Genomic DNA, 27,709 nt, shown 5'->3' on the forward strand with positions numbered 1-27,709 from the left:
ACACAGCCCTAGGGCCTCAGAACGCCGCGCCCGAGTCCCTGCGCGCGCCTCTCCCCAAGGCTGGGTCCTGGGCCGCGAACCCAGGCACCACGCGTCCCAAGGCTGCGCCAGACCGCTCCCGGTGCGTGCGCCGACGGGCAGCTTCAGCCCAGCCTTCCGGCTGCCAGAGCGAGGCTGCGTCTGACACAGGCGCGCCGGAACCCGGAAGTGGGGGAGGTGGCTCTGGGTGCGAGCTCAGCGGTGGTGTTGAGCGACTGACAGGCGAGGATGGCGAGTGAGCGCCCGGCCCGGTCAGGTGTGTGAGGGCGTTTCGGCAGCGGATCCTGCGGACAGGGTGGCGGTGAGGCTCTTCGCCCCCCCGTGGCTGGAGTGTCGCCGTGTTTGGCGGGGTGGGTGAGCCCACGGCCTGGTGGGGGTGCCCGTGCCCGGAACCCTCCTTTTATTCCCAGGCGGTGGAGCAGGGAAATGGGGGACCCTTCCCAGGCCCGGGAGCAGGGCGCTCCCGTCCCTCCTTTGATGCTGTCAGGGCTGCCAGGAGATGAGGTGAAGGGCCCCCTGTCCTTGGGGACCGTGCGTATGTGACCCCAGCCGGTCTCTTGAGTGTGAAGAGCCAGAGAGGCTCCAGCACGCGAGGTTGCTCCCCGCGTCCTGGGCCGAAGCAGGGACGTGAGCGGTTGGGTGTCTGGCATTTGGAGGCAAAACGTTCTGGCACCCGAAATCTCGCTGAGCCGCACAGGAAGTCCCACGCTGCTCTTGTGCAGGAGTACAAAACTCCCCAGTAAGAATGTCATTAAGAGACTAAAGTACTGAGCATAGAATACGTGATTGGCCTCAGCCTGAATGCAGCCTTATGGAACTCGGTGAGTTAGTCACGCTGTCAACATCAGTGTGAGAAATGCACAATTAACGAGGACAATATTTGATCTTCATGTTGAGCTTTGTTTTTAATATTGTTCTGATTCTGAAAAAGATTTTAGAAAGAGCAGAACAAATATCTTTAAGAATAGTATCTTGGATTTGTCTCAGGGCATTTCACAAATGATAGGAGTACACTGTTCTATTGCTTAATAAACAGATGTGCCATATGCTTTCTTCTGTCAGTGCACAGCAATGTTACATGATAGAAAGAGAGGAGCATAAGTTTTAATAATTTAGTAAATGATTAAAGTGTGCAAACCCCACTAAAAGTAAGTAAAGATTGTGGAAAGGACATACTATTGTCCCTCGTATAATTATTCTTAATATTCTTTGCAGATTATGAAAGTATTCTGATCAAGCTGTTAAAAATTTCAGCAGTGAACTTGTGCTTCACCATAAATCGTTCAAGTTGTTTATGAAGTTTCTGATATTAAAAGTGCATTATTGAAATGAAGAAAAGGAGAAAGCTCCCTGGAAATCTAAATGAACATATACATCTTGGTCATGAGAAAAATATTTCTGATGGGATTCTTGTAGAGTCTAACCAAGACACCACAAAATCTGTAGAAGTAGCTATTGCAGACCAATTTGAGAGTTCCCAAGAACTTCCTCCATCACCAGAAGGAAGAAAACTCTTAAGTTCACTGCAGTATAATAAGAATCTACTTAAATATTTAAATGATGATAGACAGAAGCAACCTTCTTTTTGTGACTTACTTATAATAGTAGAAGGGAAAGAATTTAATGCACACAAAGTTGTTGTAGCTGTTGGCAGTAGTTATTTTCATGCTTGCTTGAGCAAAAACCCAAGCACAGATGTTGTCACACTGGATCATGTAACTCATACTGTTTTTGAGCATTTGCTTGAGTTTTTGTATACTTCTGAGTTTTTGGTGTATAAAAATGAAATCCCTTTAGTGTTGGAAGCAGCAAAATTTTTAGACATTATAGATGCTGTGAAACTGCTCACTAATGAAAATATTTCCAGCATACAATCTGAAGTGGTAACTGAAAACACAGTACCAGCTGAAACTGACAGTGAATTGACTGGAAAACTATCATATAGCCACCAGTGCACTTTTTGTAGTCGGAAGTTCTGCTACAAGAAATCCTTAGAAAACCACTTGGTGAAAGCTCACAGATCCTGTCCACTGGAAAAAAATCATGGGTTAAAAATGGTTGAGAAAGCAGACTTTTCTACCCGAAGATCTGCAAGGAATCGTAAATGTCCTCCTAAGTTTCATAATAGTGATAATGAAAGCAGTGATGTGTCTGACAGCAACTTACATAAAGGCCATTCTGAGAGAGAAACACCTGTTAAAAATGAATTTGAAAATAGTGGAAGTGAGTGCAATGCAGATGAAGAGGGTCAGGAAGAAGAAATATCTGAAGAAGATTCTGAGACTGAAGAGCAAAATAAAGATGACATTGAAGCAAGTCCTGAGCCAGCTGATTCAGGAAGAAATATTTCTGAAGGCTTAGGTCCAGTCATCATTCAGAGTAGTGGCAAAAAACTGTTGCAGTGTCCCAAGTGTGACAAAACATTTGATCGAACAGGTAAGAACAATTAAAGTTTGCCTCCTTCCTCTTTTCTCCATGTTACTTGCAGGTGGGAAATAGTCATTTTGACTTTTGTAAACAATTGGTGTTTCTGTCTGCTAAAATTTAGTATGAAGTGCCAGTTCTTATAGATTGGGGTCAGCAATCCCCAGCATGGGTGCCAAGAGTGCCACACAAACTGATTTTCATCAGTACAAGAGGCAGGAGCTCCGTCCTACCCCTCCTCCCCATGCAACTGGGAGCTTGCTCAAAGCCATGCTGCTTGTGGAGTAACAAAAGACCAGCTCGTGCTACCAACCACTATCTAAATAGTAAAGCTGTGCATCTTAATTTATTGATTGATGAAGCTGTTGTAAGAAGGACTTAAGTGACTTTTGAAAGTATCACTAGCACTCAGACTACACACAAAGGTCAAATTTCAGCACACTGCTTTGGAAAAGTTGTTGACACCTGTTGTAGATCTTGAAAATTAGAAATGATTGCTTTAGCACTAAAACTAGGAAGTGAATTAATAAGTGCTATTTTTATTAATCCTGCAAATGTCAAATTTTTCTCTTCTCCCCCACTCGACCTTGGTTCCATTGCTTAGTTAAGAAAGAAGCTTCAACAGAGTGCAGTATAGTCTAGTAGAATGTAATGTAGTTTGTAAAAAGTCTGAAACATGGGCTTGACTTCTCACCAAACTGTCCAACTTTATCTGATTAAGGCAGCTGACTTCTGTTTAAGTTATAGTATCTTAAAACAATTATTTCTTGTGATAGCACTGTATCCGCAACACACAACTTCCTGATTATGAAAACACTTATCTATGTAGTTAATCATAGAGAGGTAGCTGTGTTAGTGTGTATCTTCATGAAACAAAAAAGCAGTCTGTAGCACTTAAAAGACCAACTAACTTATTAAGTGATGAGCTTTCGTGGCACAGACATGCTTCTTCAGATCTGGAAATTTTGATAAAAGTAAACTGACACAATGAGAATTTAACAGATAGAGACAAATTAAATGAAAACTGAGAAATCAGCTACATAGGACAGATGAAGACGATGGAGGGGGAAGAAAATTAAGTTTATAGACACTTGCAGTAAGTAATTTTCCCCCCTCCTCCCCTTTGCCACCCCTCTCCTTCTGTCTTATATAGCTAATTCATCAGTTTTCATTTAATTTTTTTCTGTCTTTCTGCTAAATTCTCATTGTGTCAGTTTACTGTTTCAAAATAAGCCTAGTATATGAATACAAATGTAATAATTTTATAAGATGTTTGACATGTTTACATACCAAATAGAATAATACTAAACTCACTTCTAGATTTAAATTAGGTTTTATTGCAATTTTAAATGATCTTGCCATTAGTAAGTTCTAATTTTGTTGATCTGAAGGCAGAACTTTTCTTATACGGATCTCTAGTAATAGAAATTAGTCTAATACATTTTTATGTACAAGTCACAATACACACACATTTTATTGTCAAATTTAATTTTATAACACTTGCTGAGGGATGTGCTGGCTGAAATTAAGGGATAAATTAAGACTCCTTTTACAAAGCCAGGTTAAAGTTCTTTAATTGTGTTATATTCTTGTTAGGTGTGATAAATGTTCCTCAGAGTATTAAGATACTGCTTCAGTACATACCCACAGCTTTCCCACTATCTTTCTAATCTGAGGTTTAAATGGTGCATGCCTTATTCACATTTACCTCTTCGTATTTTCTTTTCCATAGGTACATTTCTCTTCAGCTGAGACTGTTAATGTATTTCTAGGCTTCAGTTAAGAGGCACTGAGCCTCAGCTGATTGTGGAAGTTACTAGAGCAGCACGTCCCAAGATCGGGCTCTTTTTAATACCATTGTAACACTACCACTGTATATTTTTGTCATCCTGAGATCTTAGAATTTGTAGTCATTATAAGGGAAAAGAGAAGCTGATTTATGTGTTTAGATGCCTATATTATAGGGGAAATTGGCAAGCTTGATCTGATGGTATTTTAATTTAATCATTAAGGCAGGGAACTATTTTTGGTTCCAGACCTTTCTTGTAGCAAAACTTTGTAAAAGCTATCAAGTATTTGGCTGATAATATAGTGCTATTCATCTGCAAAGCACTGTACAAGCATTAACTAGTTGATCCTAATGACAATCTGGTAAGTAGTATTATCCACATTTTACAGATGGGGATACTGAGGCAGAGGTGAAATGAGTTGTCCAAGGTCACAGATAATATAGTAATAACTATTCAACATTAAAAAAGGTGAGATCTCTCTCTTTTAAAGTAAAACGTTGTGGAATACTCTCTGAATTTGATAACTGTTGCTAGGATTTTTTTGATATTGAAAATTCAGATTACGGAGGCTAATAGTCTGAATTTTTAAATGAAGTATTTTGAGTAATAGTACAAAGTCAAACTTTTTTTCTCTTTGTACTCTTGTAATATAGAGCCACAGAACTTGTGTTTTTTAAAAGGGGGCCCAGGGAGAAGGAGTGGATGGAGAAATAAGTCCATCTTCCATTGGTTATTTTAATATCCGTAGTACACTTTCCTTGTTTATAGAGTGTTCAGACATAACTTGTAGGTGTCTTTACAAAGAAATAAACCACCTTCCAATCCAAGTGCAGACCCATGTTGCAGGATTGGGGTCCAATTTTAGTCAAGCTGTGAATAATAGTGTAGAAGAAATGGGGCAGAGATTCTTGTTGTACAGGTTGAACCTCTCTTGTCTGGTACTCTTGGGACTTAACCGGTGCTGGATGAGAATTTGTCGAACCATGGGAAATCAATGTTTTGTAGCACATTACCAACATTTTCACTGGTTATTGGGCTCTTAGAAGACATTTGGGGGTAAATTAGACCTAAATAATAGCACAGAACACTGAGAGCCAAGACTGGTGACTGCACACAAACTTTATGGGACCACATGAAGCTTGGCCACACCCATGATAAGTGGTTGTCTAACTAATTAAAATTATGCCAGATTACAGATGTTGAGCGACAAGAGAGTTCCAGATAAGAGATTCAGCCTGTAATGCCTTGGATCCCTAATCATGGGGGAGTATGAGCATCTGAATCTACTTTAGTCTTTGATTATACCAAAATAAATAAAATGAAGTTCTACTTTTTAAGTTTCCAAGCTGCTTCCTGTTCTAAAAGAGGTGTTTGTAGGCTGGATAATTTAAAAAAGTAATACATCTCTTATTTCTTTAGGATAGGGAGTTTTTTGCTGAGATGAGTATGTAGGCCTATGTGCACAAGATGTGGTAGCAATATATATGATGTAAAAATAAAACATTTTAAAAACAGTAAATATTTATTTTGGGAACCTTTAGTTGATTTTTTACATGATCTCTATAAATCATCCAATGAAACTCTAAAATAATTGGTCGTGTGTATATGGAATATGCCTAGACTTCTGGAAGGTTGGCTAAAAGTGTTTAGTGTATGTACTGTACAAGGCCTTGACCCCTGGTTTGTGTGCTCCAAATTGCAACTCTGTAAGGCTCATATTCTTTTAAGCTTCAAAATACTGCGTGGGGATTCTAGCAGAAATAAAACTGCACTGAAGACAGTAAAGAATGTATGTTAGTTGCCGTCAGTTTATGCTTTTAAGCTGTCTATAGCAGATGATTGTTCTACATTAAACTATCTTATTTTGTAGGGAAACTTGAGATCCATAGCCGTGTGCACACAGGTGAGAAGCCCTTCGAGTGTGATATTTGTCATCAGCGCTATTCCACAAAATCTAACCTGACAGTTCACAGAAAGAAACACAATAATGAAACAGAATTTCATAAGAAGGAGCACAAATGTCCGTACTGCAATAAACTGCATGCAAGCAAAAAGACCCTAGCAAAACATGTGAAGAGGTAAGTATGAGTGAAGAATATCTGTTATACTTCCACATAATGTATGTTACAGCCCCAAAGCTTGTACAGCACTTGGAAAATGGAAAAAGTTTACATAGATGCAGGGGCAGCACTGGTTTTGGTAGCAATGATGTATCTCCCCTAGTGAATGAAGATAAATATGCATGTTAAATCTTAGATTCATCAGGTGCATCTCAAGAAATAAATATTTCACATGCTGCATACTTGAACAAAAGCTACGCTTTAAAAAAAGGTTTGTCAAATGTGGAGATAAGTAGACTTTGAAATGAGAAGAGGATGGTACGCTGGCACTGCGTGCTATGCTAACATGTTACTATAAATAACATAACAGCTAAGAAATTTATAGTTTAACGTTACTCATTTTCACTTCTAGATTTCATCCAGAGAATGTACAAGAATTTCTTTCCATTAGAAAGACAAAGAGTGAAGGTTGGAAATGTGATGTAAGCATTACTTTGACTTTTACCAAAAAATTAAATAAACTGGAAGTTTTTTCTATTGGGATTTTTTGTAAATTGGTTTATACAGAAATTACTTGGCTTAATGTGTATTTTATTTTCATTGCGCTAGTCATCTGAAGTCTCAATAAGCTGTATATGCCATAGTGAAAGTTCATATTTGTGTTGATCAGTTTAATATTCTTAAATGTTGCATTTTACCTAGAGAGGTGGTGGAATCTCCATTATTAGAGGTTTTTGAGTCCTGGTTTGACAAAGTCCTGGGTGGGATGATTTAGTTAAGGTTGATCCTGCTTTGGGCAGGGGCCTAGACTTGATGATCTCCTGCGGTTTCTTCCAGCCCTAGGATTCTATGAGTGTGTGCATAACACTCTTTGCCTGTACAGAAAATAACAGAGTAATTTTATAAAGTAGCTGCATCTGTTAAAATTGTTAAAATATAGTTTTATACATTTCACTTACTGAGAATATTACCTTAATAAAGAGGAGATTGGGGAAATTACACACCAGTCAGCTTAACTTCTATGACTGGAAAGATCTTCGAACAAACTTTTAGTTTGTAAGCACTTGGGGGTAAAAGGGTCACAAGGAACAGTTAGCAACTCAAGAAAAATACTACTAAATTGATCCGTTATCCTCTTTGACAAGATTACTGGCCTAGTGGATAGGAGGAAGGCTGTAGACATGATGTATCTCAAGAGTACTGCAAATTTGTTGGTATCTGCATCCACAAATATGGATGCAGATGTCAACAAATGTTTTTTGAGGAAGAGAATATAAAATTTGTATCTGCGCAGGGCTCTTTATGTATCTTGGTTTTTTTGTTTGGGTTTTTTTTTTTTTTTGGTAACAGTTTTTACACAATTTCAGCTGTGTTCACCTAAACTATGGAAATGTGACGTAGATGACGTTACCATGAGGAAGATGCAAAAATGTTTGAAAGACCACAGTCAGAATAAAACAGCAGAAATGTAGCATTTTAAAGACTAACAAAATGATTTATTTGGTGCTGCGCTTTCATGGGACAGACCCATGTCATCAGATCAATCTCATTTCTAATGCAGACTGACTTTTATAAGTAGAAAGGACCAAAAAAAAATTGCAATAAAAACTGGCAAATCATGTACATAGGATTGAAGGAGGGAGCTGAGGGAAGGTGGGATGTTAAGTGTCCTTCCTGAGATAATTACGAGCATCAAAGGAAGGGAAGCAGTCCTTGTAACGTGTGAGGTAGTTGATGTCTCTGTTCATACCACATGTTAGTGTGTCAAATTTGAATATGAATTCCAATTCACAAATTTCTCGCTGTGATCCATTTTTAAATCCTCTGTGCTCTAGGACACAAATTCTCAGGTCTTTAACAGACCCACTCCATTGAAGTGTTCACTGACCGGCTGATGTGTATTGAGTTTCTTGATGTCTGCTCTGTGTCCATTTATTCTTTGGTGAAGGTTTTGCCCTGTCTGTCCAATATATATAGTGGCAGGGCATTGTTAGCACGTAATGGCATATGTAATATTGCTGGAAGTGCATGAGAATGTGCCTTTGATCTTGTAACTAAAGTGGTTAGGTCCAGTGATGGTATCCCCAGAATAAATATGTGGACAAAGTTGGCAGCAGGGAAAAGTTCCAGAATTAGTATTACTGTGGTGTAGCCTGTGATTGCTGGTGAGAATCTTTCTTAGGTTAGGAGGATGTCTATAGAACAGAACAGGCCTGTCAGTAGGGGTTTGAGCTGGGGACTATAGGTGATGACAAGTGGTATTCTGTTATTGATCTTCTGGGGCCTATCTAGAAGTAGCTGGTTTCTGGGTATTTGTCTGACCCTGTCAATTTGTTTTCCCCCCCCCCCCACTTCTGCCGGTGGGTAATGGAGTTTTATAAATACTTGGTAGAGGTCTTGAAGTCTTCAATCTCTCAGTAGGATCAGAGCAGATGTGATTGTAACTAAGAGCTTGACTGTAAACAATGGATCATGTGGTGTGTGCTGGATGGAAGCTTGAGACACGTAGGTAAGTGTAGCAGTCAGTGGGTTTCCAATACAGAGTGGTGATGATGTGGCCATCAGTGATTTGTACTGTGGTATCCAGGAAATGTATTTTTTGTGTAGAATTGTCAAGGCTGAGATTGATGGTAGCATGCAGGTTGTATACCTTGGCGAGGGGCATTATGTGACAGAAAATTCAGCTTTTAGATGAAACATACAGCTCTTTACAAATCCCATAGCCAACTGTTAAATTTAAAAAAAAAGTTGATTCTAATGGCACTTGCTTGGGAACCCCCTTGCAGCAAATCCATCCACTATCTGCTATACATTTCACAGACTCACTGTCTTCTGCAGGAGAAGTCTGTTGATCACCTTGGTTACCTGGATGACAATAGCCCCCACTGTAGATTTGCCCACTCCAAATTGATTTTCCATTGACTGGTAGCTGTCTGGTGTTGCAAACTTCCACAGAACAATTACCACATGCTTCTCAACTGTCAAAGCAGGTCTTATGCTAATATTGCTGCGCTTCAGGGCTGGAGACAGCAGTTCACAAAGTTCCTAGAAAGGGGCCTTATGCATGCAGAAGTTTTGCAGCTACTGCTGATCATCCCATGAGGGCAAAACAATATGATCCCACCAGTCTGAGCTGGTTTCATGGCTCCAGAACCTATGGTCTATGCTGTACAGTTTTTTCCAGTAATGCCGAAAATTCCACAGTTGTTTTTTCCAGATCTTGACGTCTCTCAGTGTCCCTGGCAGCGATGAGCTCATACTGCATAGGCAGTACTGTCAGTGTGAGAAATGAGCACAAAACACTGCACCAAGCTTTGAAGTGTTCTGGGATCAATGTTAGTGTTTGTAATGATGGTTGGCAATCAGTATAAAAAAAGTGTGAAAAATGCATTTGTTTTCAGTGGGAAGGTGGAAGTGAGGGAAATGCATTCTGGGATGATGACATCAGAAACCCAAAACCACTTGCAGTGACTTTTTTTTTACCCCACAAGATACCAGCACAAAATCCCAAAATGCAATGGGTCTGCAGGAATTGTGGGATGGGTGCCCACAATGCACTGCTTCTACAGGCGGTCTTCAGTTACCTTGTGAGGACCCACGACGTTGACTGTGGCTGTTTCTACACAGGCCACTTCCTTCAGAAGTGGAATGCTAATACATGGAGCGAAAGATGCTAATGAGGCACAAATGCAAATTCCCCACGCCTCATTAGCATAACGTGACGTGATTTGGAGTCCGGAAGACCGTTCTTCATTTTTCACTCCGTGTATTAGCTGTGTAGAAATGGCCTATGTGAGCAAGTGTGGACACTCAACTTCAACTTTATAAAAATCTAGGGTTAAAAGGCTGACTTTAACAAATTTGACTTTGTTCCCAAGTTTAGATATGCCCTGTGAAATAGATATGATGGATTAAAGAATTTACCTGGCCAGGGAGAGTGCTGTAGGGTTTGGATGTGAGAAGGACGAGGGCAGGGTGCTTATCTGGCACCCCACTCCTAGGGGCACTCTGCCACTGAAAGGTGGGGAAAAGTGTCAGGGGAAATGTCATTGCACTGCTGTTCCTCCAGCTCATGGTGGAGGGTGAGTAGGGGACGGGGGTGGCATAGTACAGAACTGTTTCCTCCTCCTGACAGTCTTCACTGTGGATATTCTTGGTTACGGATACCTGTAGTACAGAGGTTCAGATGTATCCTGAAATAATTGTTTGACATCCATAATTTCCTACAACTGTCGAAAATTAGTTGATAAAAATCTAACTGTTTAAAACCCATATTTTTGTGCAATTGTAAAAAATTAAATCGATTAAAAATCTAAATACATCAAATAAACGCTATGTTTTATCCTTTAGCATTCAAATACATAACTGTTTTTAAAAAAATGTAATTCTACCAAGCCCATGTATAGGCAGGCTGAGCTATCTAATTTTCACAACTGCTGAAGTTTCTTGTTCTTGGATTTGAATTACTTTACTTGGGTATCAAGAGTATGTCTACACTACAGCGATCTTTTGAAAGAAGCCCAAAAGATCTCTTCTGAAAGAACTTCTATTGAAATAGAGCGTTCACACACAAAAAAGTGGATCAAGAGAGTGATCTCCTCTTTTGAAAGAGAGTGTTCACACAGCCTCCGCTCTTTCAAAAGACCAGGCCAGACATTGAAAAATCAGGTGCCACGAGGACTGCTGTTTTGAAAAAAAGGGCCTGTGGAGCATCTACACATAATTTTTTTTTTCTTTTTTCAAAAGAAGGCGCTCTTCCTGATCTGGGAGCAGAAGAGCACTTTCAAAAGGAGTGCTATGTTCTTTCAGTTTTGTTTAGAAAGAATGCCTCTTGTGTGTGGAAGCTCTGCTGAATATTTCGGAGGAGCTCCTTCTTTCAAAAACTGTTTCGGAAGACCTTGCTAGTATAAGATGCAGCCAAAGTGAAAATGAGTTTGAAAGTTTTGTCTGTGTGATTTGTCTCTCTCCCTCTCGCCCCCTTCCCCGCCCCCAGTGATTTGTGGTATTTTTAAAGAGGTTATAGAAACTTTAAAAAATAGTCCTGTGTTTGTCTCTACCTAATGTTTGATTAAGTATTTGTCATTTTAGATTTGTAAGAAATCTTTTGCTCGGAGACCCCATTTGGAAGAACATATGATTCTTCATACTCAGGATAAACCCTTCAAATGTACCTATTGTGACGAGCACTTCAAATCGCGGTTTGCAAGACTGAAGCATCAAGAAAAATTCCATCTTGGTATAAAAACCTCCTTTTACATCAAAACAAAAAGCAGTCGAGTAGCACTTTAAAGACTAACAAAACGGTTTATTATTTTTTATTTATTATTATTTTTATTTATTATTCTGACACGTGACCAATAGATTTGAAGTAAAAGTCTTCCAATGAGCACTGAGTTTGATAGTTAGTAGAAACAAGGGAAAATATTTTACTAGATTTCTGAAAAGTTTTAGCAAGTTTTCAAAAAGAACAATAGGTTGACATTATTTATTTTTTCTTTAAACTGCAATAATAATTTAAAAACATGCATCCAAATAGCTGTGTCATGTTTGAACTAACTGACTGGAAAATTCTGGTGAACAAACCCGTCCTTTAACCATACTTACTCACAAAGTATGTATATTGCCAATACATTTAATGATTGTTAGGCAGCACAATTCTACAAACAGATAAAACTATGAGGGAGAAATATCCCATGAGTCTGGAAACTAATAAAACAAACCTGAAAAATAAGATGAATATAAATTTCTAACAGTATTGAAATTATTATGAACTGTTTGGCCTCTTGCACTAATTTTCTTATACCACATCAGCTGAGATGGAAAGAGTACTTTTACACTTTGAGCTGCAGATGTGATTCCCAATTTGAGGTGCTATACTTCCACTAGCTTTCATTGAGCTTTATAGATTTCAGTGAATAGATTGTAGTCAAAACAATACAAAGGGCGGGAGAGGCTAGCTATCCCAGATGCATACCATCCAATTTCATAGGCTTATACTTCTGCCAGCATCCTGCTTCTGCTGCAGGGATCAGAGCGACTGTAGGTATATCTCTTTTAGTTGGGAATTGCACCCCTAGACACTGTGAAGCAATTGCTATAGCAGACCTCTGCTAAACCAGGGATATCTTCAGTAAACAGGTCATAGAGTATAGAGTCTGATTAACACTGGGTTGCCAAAGACTAGTTTTGTTGACTTCTTGTTCATGCCGAAGATCTGTGGATTCTCTCAGGCTTTTTCTAGAAAGGAGGGATGACTGGTGATGGTGGTTCTGGTGGTCAGAATTTAGTTTTAGAAGAATACAGGTGGGTTCACATCCTGGTATATGATTAGTTCTAAATTAATAAGCTTAGACCTTTGGGCTATCTAATTTAAATTTTGTTGGCAGATTGTAAAATTTAAACATTTGAGTATTTTCTCATATGGAAAAAATGTGTAAATCAGTTCATTAAACTAGTATTTTTGTCCTGCATCTTGGTTAGGGAATGCATCACTGACTCAAAATATACATGTGTTTGACTCTGTAATTAATCTCAACTACTAGCAGTTCTGGTTATTTCCTTTCAGGCCCTTTCCCATGTGATATTTGTGGTCGTCAGTTCAATGATACTAGAAATCTAAAACGCCATATAGAGTGTACTCATGGAGGAAAGAGAAAATGGGTGTGTTTCATATGTGGAAAATCAGTCAGAGAAAGGTAAGAAGGAATATTTCAATCAAGACTTGGCATTACTTTCTACATTAAAATTGCATGTTAATATATTTGAATTTATGAAATCAGTTATTTTCAGAGGTTTGGTAAGCCAGTGTATCAAAGAAGCTGTGTGTCTGCTATGCACTATGGACATACGTATTTATGGTACAATTTATGTATGAGAATGGAGGGCAAAGGTGATCAACTGACTGCAAAACACCAAATATAGAGGATTATTGGGGAATTCTTTTAGCTGTATTCAAATTTGCTCTATTGTGACATACTTCACTGCCTGTATAATTGAAGAGGGAATGTGATTTTTCTGCAACAAGAGCTTTGCTGAGAATAATAGGAATTAAATAATAATAATAATAAAAAAGCTGGGCAAAAACTCCAAGAAATGGCAAAATTTTAAAGTACATCTGAAGCAGGGAGCCTGGATGGTTAACATGGTAAAGGAGCACTCAAGGATGATAAGGTTACTGTGGAGAAACTAAATGAATTCTTGCATCGGTCTTCATGGCTGAGGATCTGAGGGAGATTCCTGAACCTGAGCCATTCTTCTTAAGGGGCAAACCTGAGGAAATATCCTGGATTGACTTGTCATTAGAGGAGGTTTTAGAACAAATTGATAAACTAAACAGTAAGAAGTCACCAGGACTAGATGGCTGTCACTCAAAAGTTCTAAAAGAACTCAAATGTGTAATTGCGGAACTACTAAATAACAACGGTTTGTAATCTAGCCTTTAAATCATCATCTGTACCAAATAACTGGACGATAGCTAATGTGTCACCAGTTTTAAAAAAAGGCTGTACAGGTGATCCTGGCAATTACAGGCTGGTAAGGCTAATTTTAGTAGGAGGCAAATTTGTTGAAAATGAAGTAAAGAGCAGAATATGTTTGGGGGAGGGGAGGCTGGGGAGAGAAGTCAATATGGTTTCTATAAAGGGAAATCATGCTTCACCAATCTACTAGAATTCTCTAAGTCTGTCAACAGGCATGTGGACAAGCGGGTTCCAGTGGATATAGTGTACTAAGATTTCCAGAAAACCTTTTGACTAGGTCCCTCACTAATGGCTCTTTCAGCTTGCTAACTTGTCTTTTGCCTCTTTTCCATAAAAGTAAAATGTAGAATATGCAATTACACAACTTGCTGGGCAATATATTAATCCTGGTTATTAGAGTGAAGATTTGTATTGGAAGATTCAGAAATACTGGTTAATTGAGTACTGGAGAACAGAACTTCACTGTTTCTAACAAAACATTCTACTTAGTATTGGTAACATCTAGGGTACTAATTTAAAATTTTTTAGAGGTAGCTGTGTTAGCATATTTCAGCAAAAACAACAAAGAGTCCAATGGCACCTGAAGGACTAACAATTTTATTATGGCATAAACTTTCATGCATTGTAACTCACTTCTTCAGATGCATGAAAGGAAAGAAAGAGAACAGGAAAACACAGATGATGGGAGTGTTACATCAGAGCTTGGTAGTTCAATCTTGGTAGTTGTAGATAAGGTTAGAATAACTAAAGTGGAAAATTGCTTATACTAATATGCGTATCATTCCCATTCTCTATTCAGACCCATTTTGATGGTGTCAGATTTGCATATGTATTCCAGTTTAGCTGTTTCCTGTTGAAGTTTTTTGCTGGAGGATGGCAAATTTCAAATATGTAACTGTGTGTCCAGGGAGGTTAAAATGTTTCCCCCCGGTTACTATGTTACTGTTCTTGATGTCAGATTTGTGTCCATTTATTCTGTTGCATAGAGATAATCCAGTTTGTCCATTGTACATGGCAAAGGGCCATTCCTGGCACATAATATCATATATGACATTAGTAGATGTGTAGGTGAATGAGCCTTTGATAGTATCGATGATGTGATTAGGTCCTGTGATGTTGCTGGGGTAGATGTGTGGACAGTTGGTTATGGAGTTTGTTGCAGGCATTTTGGTGTCTGACTTAAAACAACAAGCATTTGTGTGCATTGTGCATCTTTGAGAGCATCTTGTTTTCAGACGGTGGCAGTAAAACTATACATGATGAATGAAATTTAGGAAGTTTATTTGTTCATGGTTTTATGTAATTTGATACAAACTTTTGTAATTTGAAACAAAATCCTCTGTTTAATCCTGATGCATCACTTTTGGTAGAGAACAGTATTTTCTTTTAAATCTTTGAAAACAGTATTAATGCTGAGTTTCTAAAATATTGCCTTTTTTTTTAAACCTAGAACAACTTTGAAAGAACATATGAGAATTCATAGTGGGGAGAAGCCTCATCTTTGTAGTATTTGTGGGCAGAGCTTTCGGCATGGAAGTTCCTACAGGTAATGAAGCAGATTCTGATTCTGTCTAAAAAGATTAAGCTATCACCTTATCATTGGTAATCGGTGTTTCATCTTTGCCCACACATCTTGAATTGATGTTTTGATTTGGGTTTCCAACACTAATAAACATTATTTTTCAAAACTGTTTTTTAATTTAAAGAAACTTTGGGAATTTAGATTGATATTGGTGTGGAAAATGGTTTTTTTTTTAGAATTGTCTAAATTTAAGACTTAAATTACTTGGACAGAATCCCTTTCAAATACTAAAAATATCAGCAGTTGGAAAGACAAACATCAAGAAACAAAATGTTTGCATTGTTCTGTTCCTCAGCTGTAATACAGTTTACATCAAAGTTGACTTCTAGACTGTCTGCCAACTTTGAATAAGTAGTGTTTGAGGCGGGGCAGGGGGAAGCATAACAAGTAGCATAATTCAGTTTCTTTATTAATTTTTATTAAGGCGAAGTTATTCTTAAAAAGTCCTGTGTTCTCAATGATGTCCATATCAGGTTTGCTTAGTTTTACAAGTAAAGAATAGTGCTGGGGCAATGTCCCTTTCAGATTTCTTCGCTAACTGGCAGAAAAATGATTCTTAGGAAGCCACAAGAGTGGTCATGCAGCCTTTCCTGTACTATTGTGGGCATCTAGGGCAGCTGGCAGAGAAGTAAATCACTGTGGGAGAGGAGGCTGGACTGGGGAAGATGCAGCTGGTGGCTCCTGTCCTGAGCTGAGCTCAGCTTCTAGTCCTGGCTGGGTTGGGGAGGTTGCTACTTCCTCTTTCCTTGTACTGTATCCAGGGCCAGGTCAAACTCGCCCTGAGATTTTATGCCTGGCTGGAGGAAGTTCTGCACACTCTTTCCCACCCCATGACCATACAAATGTTAAACTTCAACACTGACATACATTTATCTCTGTCTTAATACAGACTTCATCTAAGAGTTCACCATAATGACAAAAGGTATGAATGTGAAGAATGTGGGAAAACATTTATTCGGCATGACCATCTAACAAAACACAAAAAAATACACTCAGGTAGGTAGGCTGGAAGTTTGATCGAAATATCTGAGTGAACAAAAAATTAATGCTTAATATTTTTAAATGTTTTTAATATGAGTATATGTCTGTTACAAATGTTTTCACTTTGTGTCCTAAGGTAAGGACTATTTATCTCTTCAAGCATTTGCAAAGTTTAACAGTCTAATGTATCCTCTGTGTTAACACAGAGAGCTGAGGGACAGTCAAATGATGTAACTATTGATTTATGTATTTAAAAAAAGCAAATGTGATAAGAGGATTTTTGAGTTAAGATTTTTTTTTAATGGCTGCTATTGGAAAAATTAACACCATGGTACAAAAAGCTGTCATTCACAGTCTCTGCTGAAGTTTGCACCTTGATCACTTTAATGTAAAGTAAACTGTCTGGATTTCTGAAATTCCCTATTGTGATTGGGAAATCTTAAATATGGGGAGAATCAACTTGGAACAAAGAGAGGTTTTAAACCCCCCCCCCCCCCACCTGTTTTGCACTTTGAGGCAAATGGGAAAGGGGTCATACTGTAGAGGAAAGAAAGTTTGAACCATTGAGGATTTCTTTATTGCTGCAGAGGGATTATAAAGATTCACCAGAGGGTGAAAAATAACTTTCCAAAATGGGGTGAAGATACAAAAGTGATCAAGGGCTTAACTTTTGGAGCCCTTTTTTGAGTAAGATAGCTGCTTATTTAGTGTTTTAAACCCTAATATGATATAAAAGAAATCAATTTTGAAAGTTCAGATGAAAAAAAATCCCCTTTCTGTTCTATTTGCCTCTCTTAGTTGAGAAAGTACCATATTTTGACTGTTCAAACTGCATCTGCATACATCAGAAGAAATATTCTGTCACTTTGTGAAAGATCTCAAGGTGACTCAAGAAACATCTTTTTAAACATCAGTTACCTTTTTAAACAAGACAAAAAGTAACTATTAAAAATTAGAAAAAAGGATTATCGTTTGGATATAGCACTAACTTCTTAAAACTACTGAACTGATATTGCAAGAGAAAAAGGCTGACATAAAAAATCTTAGGCTTTTTCAAGGCTCTTGGAGCTTGGCTTGTTAAAGATGAAACTTCAAGTCTCATGAAAAAGGGTGACCTTTCAATCTTTCTCTTGCCTCTCTTCTTCATTTTGTGGCTGTGTGGGGTAACGAATTCCAGCCCCGGAGATTAGTTACAATGTAGGAGGAAATAGAGGCCAGGGAATGAGGGACTAAAAATGAGGAGATGGGTAAAAATGACATCTCTGCTTTTTTCAGCCCAAAGTCATGCAATCTTTGTTCTGAGCAATATAAAAATCCTTTTGAGATGTGGGAGACCTTTTGGTTGTGCGATATAAAAATCCTGTTGAGATGTGGGAGACCTTTGTACTAAATATGACTGTACTTTTTCTGAGACTTAAATTCTTGTTAAACTTAATTTATATTTGTTGTTGATTTCCTTTAAAGGTGAAAAAGCACATCAGTGTGAGGAATGTGGAAAGTGTTTTGGCCGCAGAGACCACCTAACTGTCCATTACAAAAGTGTTCATCTAGGAGAGAAAGTGTGGCAAAAGTAGGTACTTTTTAAAAATTAAAAATGTAAACATTTCCATATTATATAAATGAAAATGGACAAATTTTATAAATTTATAATATATGTATACTGTGCCTTTTTCCATTATGGCAAGGTTCTTATAAAGCCAGTGCCAAGTCCTGTGTTTTGAAATGGCCATGTGGAAATCATAGCCATCTTGACAATCCAAACAAGACCTTTTGTATTCCTTAGAGTGACTGTTGCTTGTTTCATCTTGGGAGAAAAGGAAGATGAACTCGTTTTAAGGCTTTTTGTAGCACAACGTGCTGTAAAACTGAAGGCCATTTTTGACTGCTGATCTGAAGTAGCCTCCCCCAGACGCACTTGGGTTTCAAATGGGAAATTTAAAATGGATTTGCTGTATGAACGCGAAATAGTAGACAACTCAGTTTGCAAGATTAAATATAGAATATAATATAGATAGCCCTTTGATAATTAGATGTTTAATGCAATTGTCTGTCCTCACGAGATATATTTTATATTGTAATGTAAATGTAGACGGGGGGGTGGGGAGAAATATGTGACTTTACGCAGTTTGTGGAATCTTTAAAAGCAATGTACATATTGGATTACTTTGGAGAAACCTGATCTAATGGAAACATGTTTTCTTCTTTACAGATATAAAGCAACATTTCATCAGTGTGATGTCTGCAAGAAAGTTGTTAAAGGGAAATCAAGTTTGGAAATGCATTTTAGGACACATTCGGGTAAAACTTGAACTATTACTCTGTTACTGCCAAATTGGAGTGAAGCCAGATAATGTTCAATTAGCATAGGACTGATAGAGTTTTTCTAACTTTTCAGCCTCTGTGAACCTTTAGGGCAACAGTAGCAAGATAGAGCATGAATTTTCTAGTGATTGTTTTGTGCCATCCCTTGCTGAGTGTGAATACTGACATGTGAATGTATTAATCAGCTCCTCCTTAGGAGGAAGAGGAATTCCTGGTTAGCATGTGTTCTTCTGACTGTGTATTCTTACCAAATTTACTCATGTTTTTCCTACCCTCTGGAGATCTTGGGAATGCATAACTTCAGTTTGTAACCCTGCAGAGTGGTTGGTGTCTTCAAACACTCGGTTCTGCATTCTCTGCAGGAAAGTAATCGTTCATTGGAAAGATACAAAAAAAGGCAAAATTGAGCTTCTTTAACAACAGTATAGTAACACAAATGTTATTTCTTCTTGTTGGATTTATTGACCAGTCCTCTTAATGTGCACTGGTTAGAAATCCCAACTGTCTGGATCCGAGGAGACTGCTATGCTGATACTACATTCTGGTTTTACTTGATGAATTGTATTCTCAGATGCCAAACACTTTTTTCTCAGGCAGCTTTTTGAGAACTGTGTTTTATATATCAAATATTCTCTAATCCGCAAACACATGATTTCTACATAGTGATACTTGATTTCAGCATTAATTGATAAAATGCAACTCTTTCTTCTACAGGTGAGAAACCATATGAATGTCAAATTTGTAGTCAGTCTTTCAGAATTAAGAAGACATTAACAAAACACATGGTTATTCATTCAGAGGCTCGGCCTTTTAACTGCCAGCATTGCAATGCAACATTTAAACGAAAAGACAAGTTGAAATACCATATTGATCATGTGCATGGAACAAAGGCTGCAGAAGAAACAGTAACATCTGAGGAAAAGGTAATATCCTTGCCGCTACAGTATACGTCTGTTGACAAAGTTTTCCAAACAGAGTCTAAACCGTATGTGGAACAGCCTGAAGTTTACGAACCAAAAGCCAAAACTATGCTACAGAATGTACCAAGAGAAGTATGTGTGCCAGTAACCCTGGTGCCAGTTCAGATGCAAGAATCTCAGGCTGATCTTGTACAACATACCACTTCTCTCTCACCCCAATCTCATGGCATTCTTCCCTCAGAGTCTCAGCAGCCAGATTATCAACGAGCAACAGACCTGGCATTTCTGGAAAAATATACTCTCACTCCCCAGCCTACGAATATAGTTCATCCTGTCAGACCTGAGCAAATGTTGGATCCTAGAGACCAGTCTTACCTTGGAACTTTATTAGGGCTTGATACAGTTCCAACTGTACAGAATATATCAAATAATGAACAATCATAATGAGGCCACAACATTCCACCTAACTTACTAAGGCACTAGTCACTGAAAGGTCAATATGACTATTGGGTTTTGTAATTTACTTGGACTTCTAGGCTTCTGAACTGTTTTGTTGAGTTCAAGAGAAGAGAGATTTGTTTACATATGTGAGCATTGACTCATTTTGATATATAATATCTATATATGTATATCTATATATATCTATATATATATCTATATATATATAGTGTTCCTTGTGGTTTTAAAGGCTTTTAAATATCTTATAGAAGGCCTTTTGAAAACAGATTCTCCAATATCTTTTAAGAATGCCAGCTGTAGCACACTTTAATCCCATACTTGGCCATTAATAAAAATAACTGTTCGGCTGTCTGCATATCCCTTTCCAAATAAACCTTTCTGTGGATAGTGGAACGAATACTAGAAGACTTAAAGGTTATAGACAATTCATTCAAGTTATGATCGGAAAAGAACATGAAACTAAACCTCGATGATTCCTCATTTTAAATTAAAAATTATTTTATCACAGATAAACTTGGTTAAATTATTTATAGTAATTCATATGTTTAGTGGGATTATGAGTCTGAGAATAGAAACAATACGTGTGCTTTTAACCTTGGTTCAGTCTTCTAGAATGCTTCCAACATTTGTACTTTGAAAGGTTGAGTGACATGGAGATAATATGTTGTGATCCTCAGGCAGTAATAAAAGATTGGAATAGCTCAATTGTTTATGAGCACAAAGTCAAACCAAGCTGAACCCCTCACTGGTGTACCAATTTCCACATTGCTGCTGTGTTTAAGTGCAGGTTGTACCTCCCTCATCTGGAAACCTTGGGAACTGAATGGTCCTGGACAAAGGGATTTATGAGACAAGGGGAGGTCAGTCCAGCTGCTTGGAGGTTGGGGGAGGGGGTGGAGGGCGGGGATCCCCCACACTTGCATGGCTTCCCCCATGACAGGGCTGCTGGGCTTCCCTGGTGTGACGGGGCTGCAGGGCTGCCAGTGGGGCACAGTGCCCAGCCAGCTTCCAGCTGCAGGACTGCCAGGGTCTGTCCTGTAAGGCAGCTGGGTTTCTCTGGCCAGGCAGGGGATCCCCAGGGCTGCTGGCAGGGCTCCATGACAGAGCCATCTCCTAGCCACAGGGCTGCTGGGGTTCCTCTGGCCCTGGCAGGGCTACATGCCCCAGCCAGCTCCCTATTGCAGAGCTGCCAGTCCCAGACAGGTCCCTGCGACTGCAGCTGCCAGTGGGGCTTTGTGCCCCATCCAACTCCTCACTGTGAAGCTGGCAGGGTTGCCCCAGCCAGGTGCCCGTGGCTGTGGGGTTCCATGCCCCTTCCGAGTCCCTGCCATGAGACTGCCAGAGTTCCCTTTGCCCCAGTTAGCTCCCAGTCATGGAGCTGCTGGGGTTCCCCCAGCCAGGCTGGGTTTCCCGCGGATGGGGCTACCAACAGGGTTCTGCACCCTAGCTGATTCTGGCTGCAGGGCTGCTGGTTCCCGCAGGTAGGGTCCTGTGGCAGCTATCTGGTCCAGTAACGTCCTTTGTCCTGCCAGATGAGGAATATTTCTGGATGAGCATGTTGGATGAAGGAGTTTCAACCTGTAATGTAGAAAGCTCTTTTCAGAAAAGTAATTTTTTAAATTTATTAAGAGAGTAATGGTATCCGCAATTATAAATCTCAGTTTGGGGGAAGAAAGTGAAAGGAAGTGGTTTGTTTCTCCATGTTTTATGATTATATACATAGTGTATAAGTGACATAATTAGAAAGAGGAAGGATTAGAAGATGTCAGGGCTTTAACTATTCTTTTTCTGTTTACATATTGTTTTACTAATGTGGAATCATATCACATTCACCATCTAGAAAATGTAAATTATTAAATCCTGCAGACTCTCTTTTAATTAGATCCCTACAAATCCATGGATATCTGTGGATCAGTTTTGCAGATTGTGAATCAGATGCACATACAGACTTTTGTATCTGCACAAGACCCTGTTTCCAACCTCATTGCCAAAATAATACTTTGCTTGTTGTAGACTCAGTCTTATGCCAAAGGAAATATGAAGAATCATAGTTGTGTGTGTTATGTCTCATTAAGGATTATATTTTAGATTAAACTTCCCTTGCATTCCTTAAAGATCTGGTTTTCTCACTTTTATTATTCTAAGCTATGTATGTCCAATTTCTAAATCACTTGTTACGGTGAATTACTGTTAAACTTCTGCATTTGGTAAGTGCATAAATAGTTTCTGAAAAAAATATCCTGTTGCTACAAATTCTTAATGATCCTAGCTTGTAAAATGCTAATCACATCCCATGAGGAGTTTGAGTGCTTTACAGAGTTGGGGGCCAGAGCTTGGAGTCTGGTAATGTGTAGAAGCTATTCAGCCTGATTCTCACATAAGTCACACCAAAGATTTGCATTATACTAGCCTGCATAGAATTTTAAATGTGTTATTTTTAAAAGGACTTGTCCAAAGAAGCACAATAGAAGTCCTAAACTTACAGATCTTTAAAATATAGTTCCCATAGTAGGGCTGAGTATGTTTAATGGTTTTGTTTTGATATGAACAAAGCAAGATTAGAGATATGAACTTGGAAAATGTTCATAATGAGAAGCTCTGTGTGTGTGTGTGTGTGTGTGTGTGTATAATATGTATGTCAAGTAAAAAATGAACTAATTATACAATATTCAGGCTATTGAATGCCATCTATAAAAGGACACACCAAGTCTTGTGCATCTTGCTTGACCTCTGCAAAAAATAGTTACGACCACCATACTTACACTCCAATGCACAAAAATAGTTATTTGTTTCAACTTTTGAAGTTGGCAAGCACTGGAGTTTTTATTTCTCTGCACATCCATATTGCTTATAAAACACATACCAGTGTTTCCAAAACTTGTGCCATTAAAGATAAACTAATATCAGTACTATGTGCACAGTCCTGACATTCTAACTTTGCATTATTTACTGACTTTCTTTAAAATGATAGAGGACAGGATGAAATGGGCATAAAAATTTTGGTAGTCATGTTTTTGATTTTTTTTTAAATCAAATCAGTCTGGAACTCACTTCACAATATTTAAATGTTGAGACTGAATTTGGAGCATATACTAGTGTTCTTTTTGTTTGTCATGATTGTGCTAACTGCTCACTCGTTGTTTAATTATTAAAACATTAAAGCCAATATTTTCAAAAGTGCCTAGTGACCTTGGGTGCTCAATTTGACATTTTAGAGGTGTTTAAGATGGGTACCCCAAGTCACTACACTTTCTTAAAAATGCTGGCTTAGTAGTTCTTCAGTGCAGTTTTACAATTAACAATATTAGTTTGCATCTTTATCTGCTGGTCAGGCTCTATCATTGCCAATGAAGGAGAAAAAATAGTTCATGTGGGAACTTAAAAGTGCTAGATTGTAAAATAATTTCACTTTTTTTATATGCTGTGTTTTGATTCTTATGCCCTTGTAGTAGTAAACTTGCATGTGAGTCAAGTAAATCTCTAGGGACTGGTTCTTCATTCTATGTGCACGAATGGATCATCTTCAACCTGATAGAGCGCTAGTTCTGAGTAAAAGGGCATGGATTGAGAGAGAAATGTGAACCATCTTGACTGGGCAGATTGGAGCTCCTTTGCTGATGGGACTTTCATATCAATAAACACATGGATTTGTACCTATTTAACATGAGAATGTTCTATAAGCATTGAGAGAGTTTTCACAAATAAAGCTTCATCAAGGTGGTAGCATGGACTCTGCTCACCATTAAAGCTGAAGGAGGAAGCAGGTCTCTTTTAAAAATGAACAGCGGCAAAAGCTTTTTTTCTCTCCCACAAAAAGTTTTGGAGGAAAAGTGGAGTCTTTGTGGTCACCTAAGTCTTTTTGTGAATATTTCTATAAATCTTCATAGAATCACAGAACACTAGAACTGGAAAGGAATTGAGAGATCGAGTCCAGTCCTCTGCCCTCACACTAGGACCAAGTACCATCTCTGATAGATGTCTGTCTAACCTGCTCTTAAATATCTCCAGTGATAGAGATTCCACAACCTCCCTAAGCAATTTATTCCAATTTTTAACCACCCTGACAGGAAGCTTTTCCTAATGTCTAAACTAAACTTCCCTTGCTGCAGTTTAAGCCCATTGCTCCTTGACCTCTCCTCAGAGGTCCAGAAGAACAATTTTTCTCCCTCCTCCTTTTAACACTCTTTTAGGTACTTGTAAACTGCTATCATGTCCCTTCTGTCTTCTCTTTCTAAACTAAACAAGCCCAGTTCTTTCAGTGTTCCCTCATAGTGTATGTTCTCTACACGTTTAATTATTCTTGTTGCTCTTCTCTGGACATCTTCCAGTTTCTCCACATACCTCTTGTAAGGTGGTGCCCAATTACAATACTCCAACTGTGGCCTAATAGCACAGCGTAGAGCAGAAGAGTAACGTCTCATGTCTTGCTCACAGCACTCTGGTTAATGCATCCCAGAATCATGTTTGCCTTCTTTGCAACAGTACCACACTGTTGATTTATAGTTAGCTTGTGGTCCACTATGAGCCTAAGCTCCTTTGCTGCAGTACTCCTTGCTAGACAGTCGCTTCCCATTCTGTATGGCCATGTCTACAGTAGCCCCCTACTTTCGGAGGGAACATGTTAATGAGGGATTTCAGAAGATGTTAATGAGACACTGCCATGAATATGCATTCTCATTAGCATAATGGCAGCCACACATGATTTGAAAGTGCTGCTTTCTAAATGCACCCTGCCCGTGTAGATGGGGGCCTTTTGAAAGGACCACCTAATTTTGAAAGCCCGTTCTTCCCAAAATCAAACGGGCAGGGTCTTTTAAAACCAGGTCCTTTAGAAAGGGCCCCATGTACACAGGCAGCATGCATTGCAAAAGCAGCACTTTTGAATCATGCATGGCTATTATACTAATGAGGCACTAATATTCATGGAGTTTCCACACTAGCATCTTGTGAAATCCCTCATTAACATGTTCCCTCCAAAAGGAGGGGGTTGGTGTAGACACAGCTTATGTGTGAAGTGATTATGCCTTCCTAACTGGAGTACTTTGCATTTGACCTTATTAAACTTCCTCCTATTTACTTCAGACCATCTCTCAAGTTTGTCCAGATTGTTTTGAATGATTACCCTATCCTCCAAAGCAGTTGCAACCCCTCCCCTGTTGGAATCATCTGCAAATTTACTGAGCATGCTGTGTCTATGCCAATATCTAAATTGTTGATATTTAACAGAACTGGTCGCTAAACAGACCACTGTGGAATTCCACTTGTTATGCCCTTCCAGCATGGTCGTGAACTATTAATGACTATCCTCTATGAACTGTTATCCAGCCAGATATGCACCCACCTTATAGTAGCCCCATCTAAGTATTTGCCCCGTTTATTGATAAGCTCATGCAAGACCATATCAAATGTCTTATTAAAGTTTAGGTGTACCACATCCACCGCTTCTCCCTTATCCACAAGGCTTGTTAGCCTATCAAAGAAAGCTATCAAAGTAGTATGGCATGATATGTCCTTTACAAATCCATGCTGGCTGTTAGTTTACCTCTTGCTTTCTTCCAGATGTTTGCAGAGGAATTCCTTAATTATTTGGTCCATTATCTTTCCTGGCACAGACTTAATCTCCTTTGTAATGCTGTAAAAATTACTGCATTTATATCTGTTTAACTAAACACATAGCTTACTAAAAATGTAGCTTCCCTCATATTACTGGGCAATTCATTATTCCAGTATATCATGTTTTTGAATGGATTTTATATAATTTTTAAAGAACTTCTTTCTGTGCAGTGCTACTTTTTCCTACTGTACCAGTTTCCAAGGCTGTCCTCATTCTGAACAGCAGCAACAGTGATAGTGGTATAGCTTCGATTATACTGTTGTGTACCTTGAACACAATATTACTCTATTTTTAAATTTGCATCATTTTAATTTCAGAGAGAATCATGTCAAATACCCTTCAGAAACAACTTAAAATACTTCTTTTAAAATGTGAAGCTAATACAATGTAGTCATCAGTCCTGGTGTAAAATCTGTTGAGAACAGGATTTTCTAGATGGGTCACTTATGTTAATATCTGAAAAATAATTCTCCAGAGCAAGTCAACAACCTCTTCAAATGTTTTGAGGTGTAAAAATAATTATAGACTGGGAATAACCTAATCTTTTCCCCCTTTTTGAAGATAGAGCTTGCATGTAAAGCAGACAAACTGTGAGAATAGTGTTGATAGTATAGATCAGAGCTTTTTTAAATTTTTTGGGGTGGGAGTGGAGAATCTATTTAAGAATATCAACGTAAAAGTAACAAAAGCAATTCAAAGATCAGTTTCCATAATGGACCTGTGAATTGTTATTACTTTATGCAGATGCCTATGAGTTGCTCTCACATGAACAACAACTTTAGCTTTCTGAAATAGGTATAGTACTTGGGAGCAGGAAACCTTTGTATACTTTTGATTGCTGTCAATTTTGGCCTTGTCCTAAATACTCTCAATCTTATGAGCATCTCATCATGGACCTGTTCTTTAACTAGCTAATATGGATAAGTATTGATTGAATATTACCACTAAAGTGTGGAGGGGGGGGGAGGCATTTTGATAAAACAAGGGTTATAGGTTTATGACTGTACTAGTGCATTAAAGGTGACTATTTTCAAGTTGTTTGAAGGCCCCCAGAACAAGCCATGTTTAAAATGTTAAACTTTGTTTCTATATAAAATTTTTGCAATATTTTGTCACTGATATGAAATACTGTGTTTTTGGTACAGCCTGTATAGGTTGATAGAAGTCCAAGTACAGTTAGTCTCTCCCCCCCGCCACCCCCAAGAGAAATTGCTCTCCTATAAGGCATTGTGAATGTACAACAATTCGGTCTGTAATTCTGTTGGATAATAAAAATGAAAAGTTCCTTTGTCCTAATGTTGCTTTCATTTCAACACTTCTTGCAGGAAAGATCGTTATTCTAGATTTGTACCTATTTTAAAAGCATGGAAAAAGCATTGTGCATGTCTAGAGTTAAAGACAATGGAAGAGTTTTGGAAATGGTGAGAGCCACAAATGTGACAATCTTACAACATTGGAAGTTTAATTAGGAAAATCCCTTGGTTTGATCTGATCTTTTAATGTGAGCAACCTTCTACAAACCGTAAGGGTCTACCCAAATGATTTATAAGTTGATGAATCAAACTGCAATTAGTGCAATTTAAGGTAAAATTTTCAAAACTAAAAACAATAGGTATTTCTATAGTTATGCCTGGTCTCTCAAACCTTGTGCAAACATGGGTGACAATTACAAAAAAAAAAAAAATCTTCTAAGAAAACCAAGTATGTTCTGATGGTACAGGTGTATTTTCAGAACCAATCAGTATTCAACAGCTTTAAATCAAGGGGACACTCAGTATTCAACAGTTTCTACTGTTGCGCCAAGGAGTTGCTGAGTGCTTTGTTTAGATGTTATTAGGGTGGGCTGAGCTCATCTGGCATCAAGTGTCTGTTCCAAGTAATCTTGAAAATCTACACTGTAGTCTAAACAGGATGACAAAATAAACTGGTCTGCCAAAAAAAGCCACTAGTATTAGCCCAACAGTTATGGGTCAGTTTCTTTTATGGCAGGGATGGGGAACCTCTAGCTCCTGGGCTGCATTTGATACATTGGTAAGGTTC

At 38.5% G+C, this 27,709-nt stretch overlaps 1 protein-coding gene across 3 annotated transcripts; it reads left to right on the top strand.

Moving 5' to 3' along the window:
* The first annotated feature begins 201 nt into the window (after positions 1–201).
* ZBTB41 (zinc finger and BTB domain containing 41) lies at positions 202–26,952 on the top strand. 3 transcript variants are annotated; one of them, XM_075003009.1, is made up of 11 exons: positions 202–295; positions 1,255–2,475; positions 6,124–6,331; positions 6,726–6,795; positions 11,402–11,549; positions 12,879–13,008; positions 15,242–15,337; positions 16,263–16,369; positions 17,819–17,924; positions 18,564–18,652; positions 19,391–26,952. In XM_075003009.1, exons 2-11 carry the CDS (start codon positions 1,368–1,370, stop codon positions 20,038–20,040), a joined length of 2,712 nt encoding a protein of 903 aa, XP_074859110.1. In that variant the 5' UTR covers positions 202–295; positions 1,255–1,367; the 3' UTR covers positions 20,041–26,952. The 3 variants fall into 3 exon arrangements, with proteins under 3 accessions (XP_074859110.1, XP_074859112.1, XP_074859111.1); XM_075003011.1 differs by lacking the exon at positions 202–295 and adding an exon at positions 361–389; XM_075003010.1 differs by lacking the exon at positions 202–295 and adding an exon at positions 808–860.
* Positions 26,953–27,709: the final 757 nt, after the last annotated feature.

Source organism: Carettochelys insculpta, chromosome 9 (genome assembly GCF_033958435.1).
Source record: "Carettochelys insculpta isolate YL-2023 chromosome 9, ASM3395843v1, whole genome shotgun sequence".
Lineage (NCBI taxonomy): Eukaryota > Metazoa > Chordata > Testudines > Carettochelyidae > Carettochelys > Carettochelys insculpta.

Bases quoted from the DNA above. Each gene is read 5' to 3' on its own strand.
- ZBTB41 (XM_075003009.1), top strand. From the start codon at position 1,368: ATGAAGAAAAGGAGAAAGCTCCCTGGAAATCTAAATGAACATATACAT. The intron at 6,796-11,401 runs GTAAGCATTACT...TTGTCATTTTAG, and splicing joins GTGAAGGTTGGAAATGTGAT to ATTTGTAAGAAATCTTTTGC. The intron at 16,370-17,818 runs GTAGGTAGGCTG...TTTCCTTTAAAG, and splicing joins ACACAAAAAAATACACTCAG to GTGAAAAAGCACATCAGTGT.